The 16,996-nt window shown below is 29.7% G+C and overlaps 1 protein-coding gene across 7 annotated transcripts in view; it reads right to left on the minus strand.

The window, feature by feature from the left end:
* The window catches only part of LOC134711439 (ATP-binding cassette sub-family C member 4-like), a 107,010-nt gene that overhangs the window by 74,977 nt on the left and 15,037 nt on the right, over positions 1–16,996 (minus strand). For all 7 annotated transcript variants that reach the window (XM_063572027.1, XM_063572028.1, XM_063572026.1 and 4 more), the window contains exons 2-7: positions 8,889–8,999; positions 7,157–7,274; positions 4,834–5,049; positions 3,086–3,175; positions 2,409–2,572; positions 1,440–1,565 (exon numbers count right to left, since the gene is read on the minus strand). In XM_063572027.1, the coding sequence (XP_063428097.1) occupies positions 1,440–1,565; positions 2,409–2,572; positions 3,086–3,175; positions 4,834–5,049; positions 7,157–7,274; positions 8,889–8,999 (825 nt within the window). The remainder of the gene's footprint in view (positions 1–1,439; positions 1,566–2,408; positions 2,573–3,085; positions 3,176–4,833; positions 5,050–7,156; positions 7,275–8,888; positions 9,000–16,996) is intronic.

A 16,996-nucleotide genomic window follows, 5' to 3' on the forward strand; every position in this document is an offset into this window, starting at 1 on the left:
AGAAAATATCAAAACATGCAAATTAGTGTCAGTCACTTTATAAACAATATCAGGATATATTACACAACATATAGAATGGCATGCTGTGAAAATTTAATGTAGTGCAAAACAAAGCATTAACATGTTTTAATTATCAAATGTATACAAAATATGACAAAATAATACCATACTTTCTGTGAAATACATGCAGTTAAATTTTTGTCATACCATTTGAAAACTTTATTTTTTTTCATACAAAATGGTTATTGCTGAGGAGTTGTATATTTTCTAACCAAAAAGGTTTAAATCGTAAAGAGATACTGAATTATGGGTGAATATGATACCATGCCCTACTCAAACTATCCAATTTCCATGTTCCTTGACCCTAGGAATCTTTATCAAAATCCAATTTTGAAAGTTCACATCATTCAGAACATGTGTAACTTTATAGTAATTCTTCAACATTTACATACTGTGGATTCATTTATTTTCGTTGGTATCAATTTTCGTGGGTTAAGGAAATCTTTCATGTTCATGGATATTTAATTTCGTGGTTTTGCCAGATTTTACATACTCACCTATAGAAAATTTGTCATCCGTTGAACATTGAATTTCGTGGTTTACATATACCCACGAAATCCACGAAAATTGGTTTCAAAAGAATAATAATGAATCCACAGTAATACAGTTTGGACAAATGAATGAATCAAAGGAAAAGGATGGCCACTCAAATTAGAAAACATAATGCCCCTTCTTTTGTAGGTGGAACAGTGGTATCAACAAAACTTAACTGCAGTATTAAAACAGAAACATGCAATAATACATCATGCCATGCAAATCTTATTTCAGTTTATACCATTTGTGTATTTTTTTTGGTAGAAAGGTTCAGTCTCACCAGTAAATAAGGTTTCTTTAACCCTTTTGTTAACATGTATGATCTCCGTAAATTATTATTCCTGCAGTGTGGAATTTGTAAGTCTGTAATAATCTGAGATGTTCTCATTGTGTATTATTTAATCATCATGTTAGACCTTTAACAAGCTTTCATTATGCATACTCAATGTATTTGAGAAAGCAGGAAATTATTACCCTTCCAGGGCACTCAAGTTTCTCACTCAAAGAATAATACTGTAGCATAAACTGCGTCTTGCATTATTGATTTTGATTTTTTTATCTTTCTGTAAACCAGTTTTTGCAGTCTAAAAACAACACGTCTTTAAACATATCCTTCCAGAGCACCTGCTTGATTTACCCTTCTTTATTTGTTTTTTTAAGCATTTTTTCTTCTTCTTAGTTATTTTTTTTATAGGTAATCCTTTATGAGCTTTCTTTTTGTTTCCAACATGTCCACATGTATTAGTTATATTTTGTACTATTTTCAATATTTTGTCAAAAATTCTGATCATCAATGTGTTTTGATTGCATTAAAATATCCATATTCAACAAAAAAACTGACTTACCCTCTGATCTTTTCTACCATCTGACCAAATGGTTTTTCCCAACAATACATTTTAATGACTCTCATCCCTGATATAATTTCATTCATAACTTTAACTCTTTCATCTGTATGTATCGCTGTCTTGTGCCTGTAATGTTAAATTCTCATGCAATATGTTTAAAATGTCCACTATGTTTAGGACAATGTAGTATATTTTTGAGAGGGTAAAAATGAATGGTTTTTTGATGTGGTGCTCTGTGTATTGGCTGTAATTACTTATTTCTGTTTTTATAAAAAAATCTTTTAACAAGCTAATGATTTTTTGCATCTTAAAAGTTAAACAATAAATACCATTGTGAATATTATATTGGGCTACACTTAATATTAGTGCTCAAAATGTCTCAGTCACAGAGTAAATATATTTGTTTTTTGTTGCCATTTTACTGAATTTTCTTTGATTTTAAGGTCATCACAAAAAGAAACTTTTAAACAAAACAGCAATGTTTTATGAAAATGAATAGATTCAACATTTTAAAATTCTGCAAAGTGGAGAAATAGAAACATATTTTAATTGAAGGGACAACTTTGACCCCTGTTTAACTGAAAGATGTTTATTTACATTATGACCTGTAAAATAACATTCTTTTCACAAAAGTAACAGCCTTAGGTATTAGGTGGTACCTAACACTACAGGGAGATAACTCTGTAAAGTCAGCTAAACGTTTTAATTACGTTGTGTTGTTAAGGAAATATTAAGCTTCTCAATGATCAAAATTGATGTTCCTCAAACTGCTATATGCAGTTGGTTCCAATCTATTGAAATTTTTATATTTTTGTTAAAGGGTTAAAGTAAATACATTGTAAAAATTTTATGAAAATTAAACGAGCCACATTAATTTTAGTGAAAGTGTTAGGTACCACCTTAAACATTTATTGAATGCAAATATAGGGTTCACATCAAGCTTTGGGCAGGGAACAGTTTAATCTTTACCTGAACTTGGAAAAAAGTTTGCCCATCCAGCTTTGGACAGGAACCAGTAAAAGCAACACACCAAATCCTGCCATTGCTGATGGTCCCAGTTCATTCCACAATATAAATAAAACAGGAATTGCTTGTGCTGGTCCTACCCACAGATAATGTAGGAAAATAGCTGCCTGTTTAAATAAAATAAAAAAAGACTTATAATTGAATTAATTCCATATAACATAGATAAATTGATATAAATGGTGTCACTCATGTAGAGTTGTCTCATTGGCAATCATACCACATCTTCTTATTTATATCAAGCGCTGTAAGTAAGTTAATAACTGATACAAAGAATATTGCATTTTCTTATAACTGCTTAATCTTCCCAACACCTGAATTGTTTCAATGAGGTTCATATTGCTAAATCATAAGTTCTCTATGTAGTGTTTTGTGACCTTGTTCATCTTTTTTTTGTTTTCCTTTTTTCGCCATTACATTGTCAGCTTTTCTTTTGAAAATTGAGAAAATGTCCCCTTAATATCTTCAGCCTTTTTTTGGTGTGGATAAAATATGTAAAAGATATATGATCACAGTAAAATCTCACTGTAATCTTAATATTTTTTTCAGCATGATCTGCTGTTTTCATGTTACTTTTAAGAGATTTCGAGGAAATTATATGGGCATTAAATGATTAAACCTACCGTGTCAAATCTGTTGACATCATTTGACATAAGATTAACTATTTGTCCTGTTGTTGTCTGCCCTAATGCTGTATTATTTAGACGTAATGCCTGAAACAGAAAAGAATTACCGAGTGATTTAAGTTATCTCCCATTTATTTTAATACTACATTGTGTATTTATATGACATGAATATAAAGAATTAAATTAGAAAAAGTGTTTTACTAAATTCTTATACTATAAAATGATTTTCCAGCAAAAAAATATTCAGCAGGGTAGGATATTCAATCTAAATTCTATCAAAATTGTGAAATTGATTTGAAAATAAGTAAAATTTGTGGTTCTTCTTGTCTCCATATGAGCATCCTTTATAAGGATCACCACCATGAGTTATGGCGTATAAAGGAGGACATTTGAAGCCTGTATCGGTACAGATTAATGTGAGCATTTGCCTACCCAATTCCTCAGCCAGGCCGTGACAGGTCTTATTACCAGAAAGTTATTGCAATGGAATTCCAAAATGAGAACAAGTTCAATCTTTCGGTATTTTTTAACTAGCAAAATTCCTTTAGAAGAAAGCAAAAATATGGATGAGTTCAACCACCTATTTTTTCAGTAACAGTCCTTATATGAAATTGTTTATAATCAAAAACTGAATAAAGTTTTTCCATCTTATTCCTTACACTTATCTACCATATGTATTTATGCAGCATCACTCAAACATCCAAGCAATTTCTGCACTAATTTGAAATAGTTAAAAGATTGACCTGTAATTAAGTGTCCAATTACAAGGCAGAAGATAAAAGATTTGTGGTAGTTAACACTCGTTAAAGTACAAGACAAGGTAATCTCAGATACACAATGGTATAATATGAGATTTTTCTTTTAGAATTTGTTCTCATGACAGTGTCTAAATTTTTAATCAGATGTTTAACTTCAGAAAGTGACCTACAATAGCAGGTGTGATCTCATTAAGGATATTTAAAGTGACTGTGAAATCTTTTAATATAACACATGCTAGAGTTACTGACAAGGTATAATCAATTGATTAAACACAGCTTGAAGGAAAAATAATTTACTCATTAGTTAAAAGAGTTATTTCCCATTACATGCACTGAAATGAAATTCCTTACACAAAAGTTATCCCTGAATATTTCAATACACTGTGTGGAAAAAATACCAATAGAAATTAAGATAGTTCTATAACTAATGTCCCAAATTTCAGAGATGAATTACTAAGAAATATTGTTAGAAATTAACATTTTCACGACAAACAGGCCAAACTGTTTTTTTCAAAGTACATAAAGTATTTTTTGTAATCAAGCAAAGGAATAGTAAACTAATATTCAAATTCAATAGGAAGTTTATTATAACAAACCTGTTAAAAGATCTTATGCATTATGTGATTTTGGTCACAAGAACCAAAGGAATAAGTTCATTTTCAGTGAATTTGGTAGAGAACGGACATTTAGGCTTAATGTTTGATGTCATAAATATAGTCCTGATAAGAAAATTAAACAAAAGACCAATTTACTATATCTTGTCATTGGTTTGATAATGACAATTAGGACCTCAGATCCTGTGAGGGGCAAATAGAACCTTAATGCAATCATCTTTACTTCATAACTTGTGTAAATTGTTTCGTGTTGCAATGTATAAGGTTTGCCGCTTAAAATAATTAGTTTTTAAGGTACAGTTATGTCCAATAGTTCAAAAAGGTCTTTTGCAAAGGTATGAAAACTGAATCACCAAATCAATTTTCTACTTACTTTTCTGTATAATAAGGAACAGCAGGCAACACGAAGCTGCATACCAATTCTCTGTACTCCAAAAAAGTATGGATGATGAAATATAGCTAATATAATGGCACACAGACTCACACCCATTGCATACATATAGGCATCTGTACTGCTTACTGTAGACCCAGGAGTAAAATAACGAATAAGCTGACCTAATAACAATGGTTGAGCGATTTTTGTTCCTTCCTATAAAATAAAATAATAATAATTGAAACAAATAAAATTCTATAAAAAATATATTGAAATAAGATATTTTAGTTTTCATTACATTACATGACAATTACATTGCATTAATTTAGGATACAAGGCATATTAACTGTAATTCTAGAAAACGTTTTAAAGGATTAATTAAAATAACCTTCCGTCCAAGGCCTATACTAATTTCCCAGGAATCACACCAGTAAGCAATTTTGGACAAGAATTTGATTTCCTGTCTGTTTTTTATATTTCTCTTGGTTGTTGAAATAGATATATACAGCAACTCTAACAGTGGCGGATCTAGAAATTTTCATAAGTGGGGGCCCACTGACTGCCTAAGAGGGGGCCTGCTCCGGTCATGTCTCAGTGATTCCCAATATAAGCAACCAAATTTTTCCCAGAAAAGGGGGGGCCCGGGCCTCTGTCTATATTTTTACAATTAACTCTGCTTGTGGGTTTGTTCTGTTTTGATGCTAGATACTTTCCATTTTGATGAAAGAGTCTTTAGTAGACTTATGTGTATGTACATATTCTTATGTTAACATCAAATATCAAGCCAAGGGTAGTTTCTAAGAAAATTTTGACAAAAATATTTGTTTGACAAACAGACAGACAACTTGATTGTAATATTGCCCTCATCTCTAGATTTTGGCTATAATTACAAATACAGTTTCTGAATTTATTTTAAGATATTTCTTTTCAGTGAAGAACCTTACTATCCCATACCAAGCAACCTTCTTAATTAAACATCATATGAATCATAACAGACAATTTATGTAATCCTATATTTTGATGATTTTTTTTAATATATATCTCCATGAAACCTTTAAAAGTTTTGATCAATTAACTGTAGGAATGCTACAGAATTCATAAAATCCAGTATTTATCATGATAACTAATGCTTTAAATGATATATGATACTTCATTAATTGATAACTAGAAATGTTATTTCATCACATTAATTGGATTTCATGTATAAACACAGACTCATATGTCATATAATATCTTTTTTTTTTACAAATAGAAAATTTACCACACACATCCTTCCTAGTACAACTGAAAAATCACATGAACCCTCTGCACTTATTTGAATTATCACCATGCATACAGTGGTGTCCATTGGTACAGTACACTTTATTTAAAAAATATTTTTTCTATGCTGTATATACTATCATGACTATCACCAAAGGAAAAAAATGTTGGTGTCTTTTACAGAATTATTTGTATGTTTGTTAGAATTAGTCAGTTGTGTTGTTTGTCTGTTTTGTATGTTTACACAGGTTTGGCTGCTGGATCCTACATTTTGTAATTATTGTCATGTTATCCAATTGGTCAAAATAATGGAACTATTCACAACTGTCATACAAGTTGGAGGTTTAGCTAGCTATAAAAGCAGGTGCAATTTACCATTTCCTAAAAAAAATGCCTGTTCCAGGCCAGGAATATCACTTTGTTTTCTATTTGTTCTGTTTGTTGATATAGTTAAGTGTTTAATTTTGTCTGGTTTTATGGACTAAGTGCCCCTTTTTTCATTTAACTTTGGCAGAGTTGTTATTGATCTGTATATTCCAAGGCAAATACGTATATTCACCTGTGCCTTGTCCAAGCCTTGATAAACTTACATATATACATATTTTAATTGATATTTTATAGAGTGTCCTTCTATGTTGTGATGTAACACTATTATTTCTTGTAAGGGTGAAGGTTGGTACCTATCAAAATGTTGAAACCCACTGTATGTGTTTGCACCTGTCCTATCAGGAGCCTGATGTTCAGTGGATGTCGTTCGTTGATCTGGTTCATAAGTGTTTCTCATTTTTTTTCACAAAGATCAGCCCTTTGATTTTCCTATAGTCTATTTTGGGGCTCTTTATAGCTTGCTGTTCGGTGTGATCAAAGGCTCTGTGTTGAAGACAGTACTTATAATGGTTGACTTGGAAAGAGAGTTGTCTCATTAGCACTCATACCTAAACCACATCTTCTAATATCTATATATAATCTAGGCACAAAATTCAAAGATCATGGTATTATCCAATGTGTTGCAAATCAAGATAATTTTTGTTTTTATGTGTCTAAAATTTGAATTCATACGTACCTCAATAAATAATATCAATCCTAACAAAGCATATTCAACACCAAACATTCGTATCAGACATTTTAACAGACTAGGTTTTCCACCTGATTGTTTTTTCCTTAATTCTTTATTCCATTCTCTGCAAAGGGAAAAGAAAAAAATGAATTATCTAAAGACAAAATGTTTTAATTTTAATTTTGTTTGTAAAATAACATTTTTTTTCAGTGCTATTTTGTATAATTATATTATATACTTATTCTACAGAAATTTCTAGATAAGGCAATGCCTGTACCTACTGTAAATTCAGAAATTAATGCGAGGTTTTTATTATTGCAAAAATTGCGACAGAGTTGCAAACGCAATAATTTAAACTCGCATTTTGAAATGTTTTATATGAATTAAACAGGATTTTTTCTCAGAATCGCAAAAATAAAAATCGCATTTAGGTCTAAAATGACAAAATCGCAATAATAAATGCACGCAATAATTTCTGAATTTACAGTATTCAGGAATATGACAGTTGTTTCCATTAATTTTATGTGTTTGAGCTTTTGATTTGCCATTTGATGCGAGACTAGTTTTGAATTTTCCTTGGAATTCGGTGTTTCTGGTTACTTTAATTTTTGTGTATGATTCATTTCCCTTAAAAAGAACTGTTTAATTTTATTTTATTTTTATAGTATATAATATGAAAACTTCTAAAAAGCTATTATCTTTTTTCAATATAAATGCAGTTATGGAATATCTGTTTCACTAATGACTTTATATGTTTCAATTGTTGTAAACTTAGCACTGGAGTCCCAATGTTCTTTCCAGCCTGTTACCACAGTGCACTTTTACAGACTCAGACATGCAGTTGTTTAATATCAAGATATCAACAGACAAATACTTTAAACTGTATTTAGATTAACACTTTTGGAAAAAAGCACAGAAAAACATCTCTATCATGATACAAAAAAATTATGATAAACTTTTCTAATTCATCATCCCTGTTATCTAATGAATCTCTATCACAGACATTCTAAATTATGTCTACTTTTTCTTATCTCTCTTTTGTATGAGTCAATGGAAATGTAATACATCCATGAGTCTATGATGAGACAACAACTCAACACGTAGAAAGCCAAATAACAGCTTATGGGCAACACACAGTTTTTATCAATAGACAGGTGTGTTGGTATACAATATGTAAAGCTCTAAATTCCCTGAGTTTAGAAAAGTAACTATAGTGAACAAATTAAACAGATCAGAAAACTGCCATCAACTACTCAAACAAAATAAAAGTAAAATCAAGATAGGAAATTCATAAGCCATTTAAACACTGGTGCAGTTTAAATATTCAACAAAATGTTAATTTCCAAAAGGAATGTATGCAGACTTTGCCAAAACCATGAAATTAAATATCCACGAATAAACAAGTTTTCTCCAATCAACAAAAAAATTGTTACCCACAAAAAGTAAATGAATCCACAGTATCTTTGACCTTCATTGACCAAAGACAATCACTAGAGTTCCTGTTTTGGAACAAGCACATGCCTGTGTGAGCAAAAATGAAAGAAGAATGTATGTGTTTGAGGACAACATGAATGCCCTCTCTTGAGCTTCAATCAAATGAACATTGAACGACAGACAGACAGACGGAAAAAACAGAAGGATATTGAAGGTCAAGGGTAAAATCTAATGCTCTGTTGCCTACAGCAGGTGCATACAGAACAGTCTAAATATTTCTTGCATTACTACAAAGTTTGTTTACTTTTCTAATCGATCTCCTAAGTTATCTGATGAGTCCTGTTCACAGACATTGTACATATCATCTACTTCTAATCTTCTTTGGTAGCCTATCTTAAACAATGGATTCAGCCACCTACAAAATACAAAGCAACAATTTAAACTTAATCAAAATATTGTTACATAATTGATAAATTATACAAGCAATAATTGAATGAAGCAACAGTAAAAATTAATTAATTGATAAACTGATACCTTGCTCACCTGACACCTGTAATTTAATTAATTTTGCTGTATGATAGATGATCCCTTTCATAAGTTTTCAGAAGGATACATGTATTAGAAGGAAAGACTGATATAACTGTTGGGGGAAACAGAAAGGACAACAAGTACTGAATAGCCCTTAGAATATTTGTTTGTGCATCTTTCAAGTGTTATAGTCAGCTGGTTCTATATATATGTCTAATCCTTTTAACAACACTACTGTAAATTCAGAAATTATTGCAATGTTTATATTATTGCAGAAAATGTGACAGGGTTATAATCGTTTAAACTTCTATTTTGATTTTTTACAGGATTCTTAATTCTCATTATCGCAAAAATCAAAATCGTTTTTTAATCTAAAATGACAAAATAGCAATAACAAATGCACGCAATAATTTCTGAATTTACAGTATTCTTAAAGGATGTATATCTGTTTGAAAGTTGCTGAGAAAAGTGTGATAAAAGAATTAAAATTCATTCATTATATTGAAAATTTATTTGGGGATAGAGTAAGTGCTCATATATATATATGATAAATTAACTCATCACTGTCAGGCTGTGGACAAATATAAATTCATTCTGAGAATGAACCTAAAATATTGGTTCCAGTAAACAGGTGGATAACGTGATTGCATTATAACAGCCTTTTACAGTGACAGTATAGTAAAAAGAAACCTAAGACACCAGCATGTTTTGCCATACTATCCTCAGTTAAGAATAATTGTGGTCCAAATGTCTGTTTTTACAGAAAACAACATATTGGTCCATATAACTCTCTTTTGCTTCTCTGGACCATATGTGGTAGAGGTCAACAGCAAAATTCAAATAGAAGTACATGTACAAACATGGTAAACATATATGAAGAGTACCCCTTTAAAATTGCTGAATGGTCAAAATAAATCCTAGACTGTAAGACATGTTTGTTAATTGATGTCAGTAAGTTTCTTGTAAATCAATTAGCAGCAATTATTATCAGTCATATCAGATAAAGACTTCTCATTAGGCCATACCAATAAAGATATTCTATTTTTTCCAAATAAGTTCCCAGGGGACATTTACAAGTACAGTCCAGCATCTATGCCCGAGAAAACACATCAAAATGATGTTGGGCTTATCATCTGCATCACTTAGAAAATACCATAAATACAAATTAAACTGTCATTTCAATTAAAATTTGCAAGTTGACAGAAACCACATGTTTTGTTAACCTGATTTTGAAGTGATAATTGTTGGCCAAAAGTAAAATTGTAAATACACATCAATGATTCTTAAGTGTGTCCTATTTCATAAATTATGTGTTAAGTTTATTAAAAAAAATAGTATAATTTGAATTTTGAAGCTGAAATAGAAAATGTCATTGAACAGAAATTAACAACCACTTTCATGTTTGAAATATTTTTTATATCTTTAATGTACATGCAAATTATAACCAACATGAACAAACAATGAAATTGAATTATTATACATAATCTAATAAAAAATATATCATATATATATGGCATAAAAAGTTAACAATGATAAACCATATTTTTCTTTGAATAAAAACAAGGTGAAAATGAAAAATTGATTGATTGCTTAATTTAATGTGCTTATTGTCCAGCAACACATATTACATTCATATTAAGTATAAAAACATCTTTTACAATGTAAATGAACAATTGAAATAAATACCCAACTAATACTAAAAATGTTTTCAAAGATTTAGGAAAACCCTATTGCTGACAAAAATGTAAATTTTTAAATTTTAATAATATTGATAATTCTATGTAAAGGCAAAACATAAGATCTTGCATTTTAACTTGTTGTTTTATCTGGTTATTTCTGTACTTGAGTGGTTATCAAAAATTTACACGCTTAGCTTTTGTTTTAAACATCTGTTTTGAAGCAATATTATCTGTCCCTAATCAGTTGTTGATGACAGATTTATGTATCTACTTAACCCTTTTATAATTGAGAGAAGATATGAAATTTACCCTGTGTAGGGCTTAGTTTGAAGACTGAGTATAATCTTTACAAAATACAATATTTTTACAAGACATTCATATAGTCAACTGCAATGTTGATATGGAGTCATACAGGCTGATATTTAAAATAAAAATAATTCAAGGGTTGAAATTCCACTAGATTTGACAAATGTCCTCCTTTGATTTCATCTGCAGTAACTTATTTATTCATTCTTTTTTTCAAGATTTGCTGGAAATGTTTATATGATTGTTTAGCTGCCAGCTAATACCCAAATATATAGTAGATTAGAAATTATGGAATGACAGCCAGTTCCCATGGGTTTGGGGGGGGGGGGATTTATTATATTGGAGAACGCTACATGCATGCTATCATCTTTCCTCAGATAACAATTTTTTTTCCTTTGGCCATACTTAATGATAAAAAATAAAAGCCTGTTATTGGAGGATGCTATATGGCTATCATTCCTGATAATTTTCAATGCCAAGAAATAGATGAAATAGCTAATATTATATAGCATAGTAAATTTTTTTATTAAACAACCAGATTTGAATGATAAGAATTAGTTATATATATCAAGTCTCATTCTAAGTGGTGGGACCTGTTTTGTCATCTATGATCAATCCAAATTATGTTATCAAGAATAGTTTTAAAATTCTTATCCTATACAATATGTTTCATTCATTCCTCTAGACAGATGTATTGATAAAGGAAACAGATGGTTGTAGTCACTGCAGGTCGTAATTTTAACCTTATTTTAAAAATGTTATTTTTAGGGATGAAGGTTATTTCAAATGATGTTTCAATTAATAACAAAAAAAAATATTTCTAATTGATGTTTACTACAAATAAATAATTCATGACATACCAGTTACATTTTGGAACTGATTGGTATTCATTATATATAATTAGAATGAGTATATATTATAATGTGTAACATCCACATACATGTACATTTGTACAACTTGTTTCCTACCAGTCAGACTTTCATTCAGTCCAACTTGCTGAATTGACAAGCAAACACTTCACTAACAAAACTGTAAATTAAGTAAAATGCAACTCAGCGAATATTACACAATGATATAACATGCATTCAGATATCTGAAATATATATCTGTATGCACTTTTTTTCTGAAATTTCTAATAATTAATCTCTCATTTTTGTCTATTCATCAAAATTTGCAATAATAAATGAATGCAACAATATCTGATATTACAATATTTTCAACTGTACATACATATCCTAATGGCTTTGTTTGCTGTTTCTTACAATTTGCTTAAATGTTTAATCAAATTGCATTTTGAATGACAAATGTGGAATTCAAATCTAATAGGATTATTTTACACTGCACTTGATTCATACTAACAACCTTTCACTAGCGATGAGATAAACTATTTTTAAACTATTTTACCAGTTGATCGGTTTGTAGAGATGAAATCAAACTGCAATTTGGTAAAACATTTTAGCAATAGAAAAGATAAAGGACAAATGCTTTAAGATATAGTTATATGTATGTAATATTCAATGTCAAAAATCAAATACATGAGATTTTGATTTTTCTAATTTATTTTTGCTAAAAAACATTCTAAGAAATCCTATTAGTATATGGCCTTGAAACTTGTCATTCATGAAAACAGGTACATTGATATTGCTTATTCAGATTTATAAGATAAGAAGATATCCTAACGAGAACAGACATACCCATAATGACTTTTTGTTTATAAGAAACTGACCAGATTAATGATATCTGCCATTCTACCATGTTTACTACTGTAAACACTTCAGCTTAAAGTGCAAAATGTCACTTAGAACACTACCATCTATTCTTTAACCAAAATAGTTGTTGAAATTCATTCGTTTTGAATTCTCTAGATTGCAATCAGATAAATCAATTAAAAATGAATTAAGGAGAAAGCACAAAATCAGGTCAGAATCAGGATAAAAACAGCTAATACTACATTTTTGTACAAAATGCATGATCTCACCAACTTTTTCAAAATCCTATTGAATGGTGTCATATCTATTTGAACTGCATGCACTGGGCCACTGGCATGTACAGGCATTTATTAATGATTTGAAATTTCATTTCTAACACAGATTTCTAAGTTATCTATTCCAAATCAATTTAATAGTTACAGTTGCTTTGTTCAGCTTTTTGAATTCTAAAGATAAATTATAAGATTTTTTGTGAAACTCATTCCTGAACCAAAAATATATAAAAGCAGGCCTGGGAGTTTAAGATATGTAGGGAGGCAAGAAACAGAACTATATTTTGTTTGGACTAATCAACTGATTCTGAATGTTTACAAGAAACTGACCAGTTGCTCTTTTCACAAATACATTTTACAGAATATAAATACTAGCTAGTCATGTTCATCACAGTATTACTAATACCATTAACTCTGCTGAAAGTATTTTTATGAAAACAGTTGTAGATTATGATTGTTAAGTTGTTTTATCATGTTTATGCCAGCAATTACACACTTAAACTAAAAGTGCAAACTGAAAAAAGAATCACTTGAAGAAAACGTAACAAGTTTTGAATGAATTTTAGAAGAGAGAAAATAGTAAGTTGTTGAAAAGTTATCTGAATGTATCTTAAGATTGCAATCAGATAAATCAATCAAAAAACAAAAAAACTGAGGAAAGAAGTCATAACAATGATAAAACAGCAGTATAGCTTAGTCATAAAACACTGCATAACTACACATATTCAAAAGGTGGTAGACCTTGGTTCAGGGAGATAACTCTTTAAATCAGTTATGTGTTTGTAAAAGTCAAGTTTCATCAACGTATTTTAAGCAGTTACCTGAAACAGATTGGAAATAATCTATGTAACCTAGAAGCTTAGAAAAAATTTATGAAAATGGTTGACACAAGCGTACTGATGATTTTAAGAGTTATTTCCCTTAACCAAGGTCTACCTCATTTCAAAATGGAGTTTAAATTATTTCGATTATAACCCTGTGGAATTTGCATTGTTCACAATAATAAAAACATGTCAAGTACATTTCTGAATTTATGATATTGTTTTTGCAGTGATGTTAAAAGCATGTTATGAATATACTGAACCAATTAATTAGTTATTTGTAATTTTGGTATGCAAGTTATGCATAATACTACAGCCATTTAATAAACAAGTATATAGCATATAGATAAGTGATCATTATATTAAACAAAACCAACACTATTTAATATTATATGTATCAATAGTGATCATGATGTCCTTGTGCATTTTATTGTGCATTTTATAACTACATATAAGGAAGGAAATCATAATTTTAACATATATATACATGTATATAAACCTTTATTTGGATAGAATTTGCTGGTATAATGCATCAATCAATATATTTTTTATGTATATTGACCCATATGAATCATTCCATACAAACTTATTATGGACAAAGTTCCCACCAACTAGTATTTTTATACCAATATTTCAATTTCAAGTGCACTGAAACTGAAAATCTGTCTGAATTTTTGGGAGTTATATACACTAGAAGCAAAGTCTGTTTGGATTATATAATATTATGCCATAAGTTTTTTTCTGGGAAATGCAGCAGTTTAGTTTTAAAGCCAAACTGTGAGCCAACTTAGGTTTTCTAATGCGTCAAACAAGTACAGCATAAGCTATAACTCTTTCGAAGTCCTTGGTAAAGGGAGCATGCAAGTTTATTCAAACAAAATTTGAAAATTACACAAACAAAAAAAAGCATTTTTATATGAATATATCCATTTAAAAAATGCACTATTTCCCCAAAATTATAGTGCCACATTTATATGAACACTTTTACATTAAAAAAAGACATTCAGATAAACTTAAATCACTAATGGAAAACAGTTTATCACCATGGTGCAATATGGCCCAGAGAACACTTAAGCCTACTGTACTGGTAGTTAACAAATACCCATTAAACAGTGGTGTACAGAGAGAAAGCAGTCAATTTCTTATTAGAATCATGCAATTTTGTTACTTTTTTCACACAGTTACAAATACAAGACTATTAATTGATTAAGACTCTTTTAATTATCACTGAAAACATTCATGAAGTGTACTTATACTAACTAGGCAATTTAACAGGAAAAGTCCATAGCAAGTTTTCATTATTGAAATGTAAATTAAAACAATATGGTTGTTTTTTCTTAGGGTGAGGGTCAAAAGATCACCAGAAAATCTAATTTATTTCTGAAAGGTACAGCTACATGTCCAACTGAGATGATGGAAAACATTTATATTTCTCTGCGCCAACACATTTCAAGCTCAAGGTTTCCTTCACATAGGTGCAAACAAACTGCATATTTTCCTATAATTTGTAGACTCGTATCTTGTGTGCGTAATTCAGTAAACAAAATTGAAAATTTTGAGAAAAATTTTTTTTTTTTTTCATATGCACTATGCATCTGCACTATCTTTTAATCTACGTGGTAGAGCATTTAAAGTTACATCATTATATTGTAAATATTAACACTTTTTGCAATAAAAAAAGCCACAAATCGAGATATTCTGAGAGGCCTCTTATCTTCGGCAATGACCCATGGTGTCTATTACGTGCAATTATCTTTCTTACTAAAATAAGCAGTTGAAACATTTCTGAATTCCATGTATATATGAACACGATATTACTAATTTGTTGTCTTAATGAATAATAACTGCTTTAAAGTGAAATGATTGACAAAGGGTTCAATGCAATCTATTGCTACATTTATTCTATGAAACATTGCATGGTACACCTAAATAAATATATTTTTGTTATGTTGTATAAATAGGTTGCTGACTAATTGAAATTAAACAACCCCTAAAGAAGACACTCAATGAAAACGAATTGAATAGTGAAAACCAACATTATCAATGAGATGCAAGCATCAAAATACAACACACAAAATTGTTGAAAATACTAAGGAATTTTTACCCAAGGAATAGATAACATCAGTTGTATTTTGCAAAATATTTTCAAAATTTGGCCCTAAATGCTCTTCAACGTCTTCAACTTCCTACTTTATTTGGCCTTTTTAACTTTAATTATTCGAGCATCACTGATGAGTCTTTTAAAGAAGAACCACATGTCTGGCATACAAAATAATAAGCCTGTTATATCTGATATTTTTTTCCCTATTATAATAAAAGTAATCTTTTGATCTTTTAGGGCATTGTCACTTCCTTCCCATGCTGAGCAAGTGGTTGAAAGAAAATATGCTTAAGTGTGTGATATTTTCTAGCTTTCTTTCGTATTAATGTGATAATGCACCAAATTGGAACAAAAATCTTTTATTTTCTTATCATGGATAATGATGATCCCATGACTTTGATGAACTTTAATAGTGCAGGTATACATGGTATACAAACGTTCCCAAGTCTATCTGGTACATTGTATATGTTACACATAATTAAAGAACTTTTCCTGTAAACAACATATAATACTAAAAAATCTTGTATTATATATGAATAATGGAAATTTTAATGATGTACTCATTTTTGGCAATAGTTATTGCATAAAAATATGTGTTAAACATTTACATAACATCTATATATAGTTTTTACTGTTTCCAGGAAAATCTGTTTAATCTTATTTCAATATATAAAACTAACGTTATAGGTATAAAAATGATAGGCGATATATATATGTAATCAATATCATAATTAAAAGTTATGTCTTATAATATCACAATTTATTCATTAAAACTTATAATGTAGCTGTCCTGTAGAAAAAAAATCAGGGGACCAGGATTATTACCTGTATCTTTTAATAATTGTATAATAAAACTGCCTTTCACTTGACTGTTAGAAGTAAAATAAATCTAGAAAAGCAAATGTGTAAAGTTCACAAGTTTAAGGGAGCTTACTTTCAACAATCTCAACACATTGACAATAGAAAAGTTTTAAGTTAACTGTTATTCGCAGATCC

The sequence above is a fragment of the Mytilus trossulus genome, chromosome 3 (assembly GCF_036588685.1).
Source record: "Mytilus trossulus isolate FHL-02 chromosome 3, PNRI_Mtr1.1.1.hap1, whole genome shotgun sequence".
NCBI lineage: Eukaryota > Metazoa > Mollusca > Bivalvia > Mytilida > Mytilidae > Mytilus > Mytilus trossulus.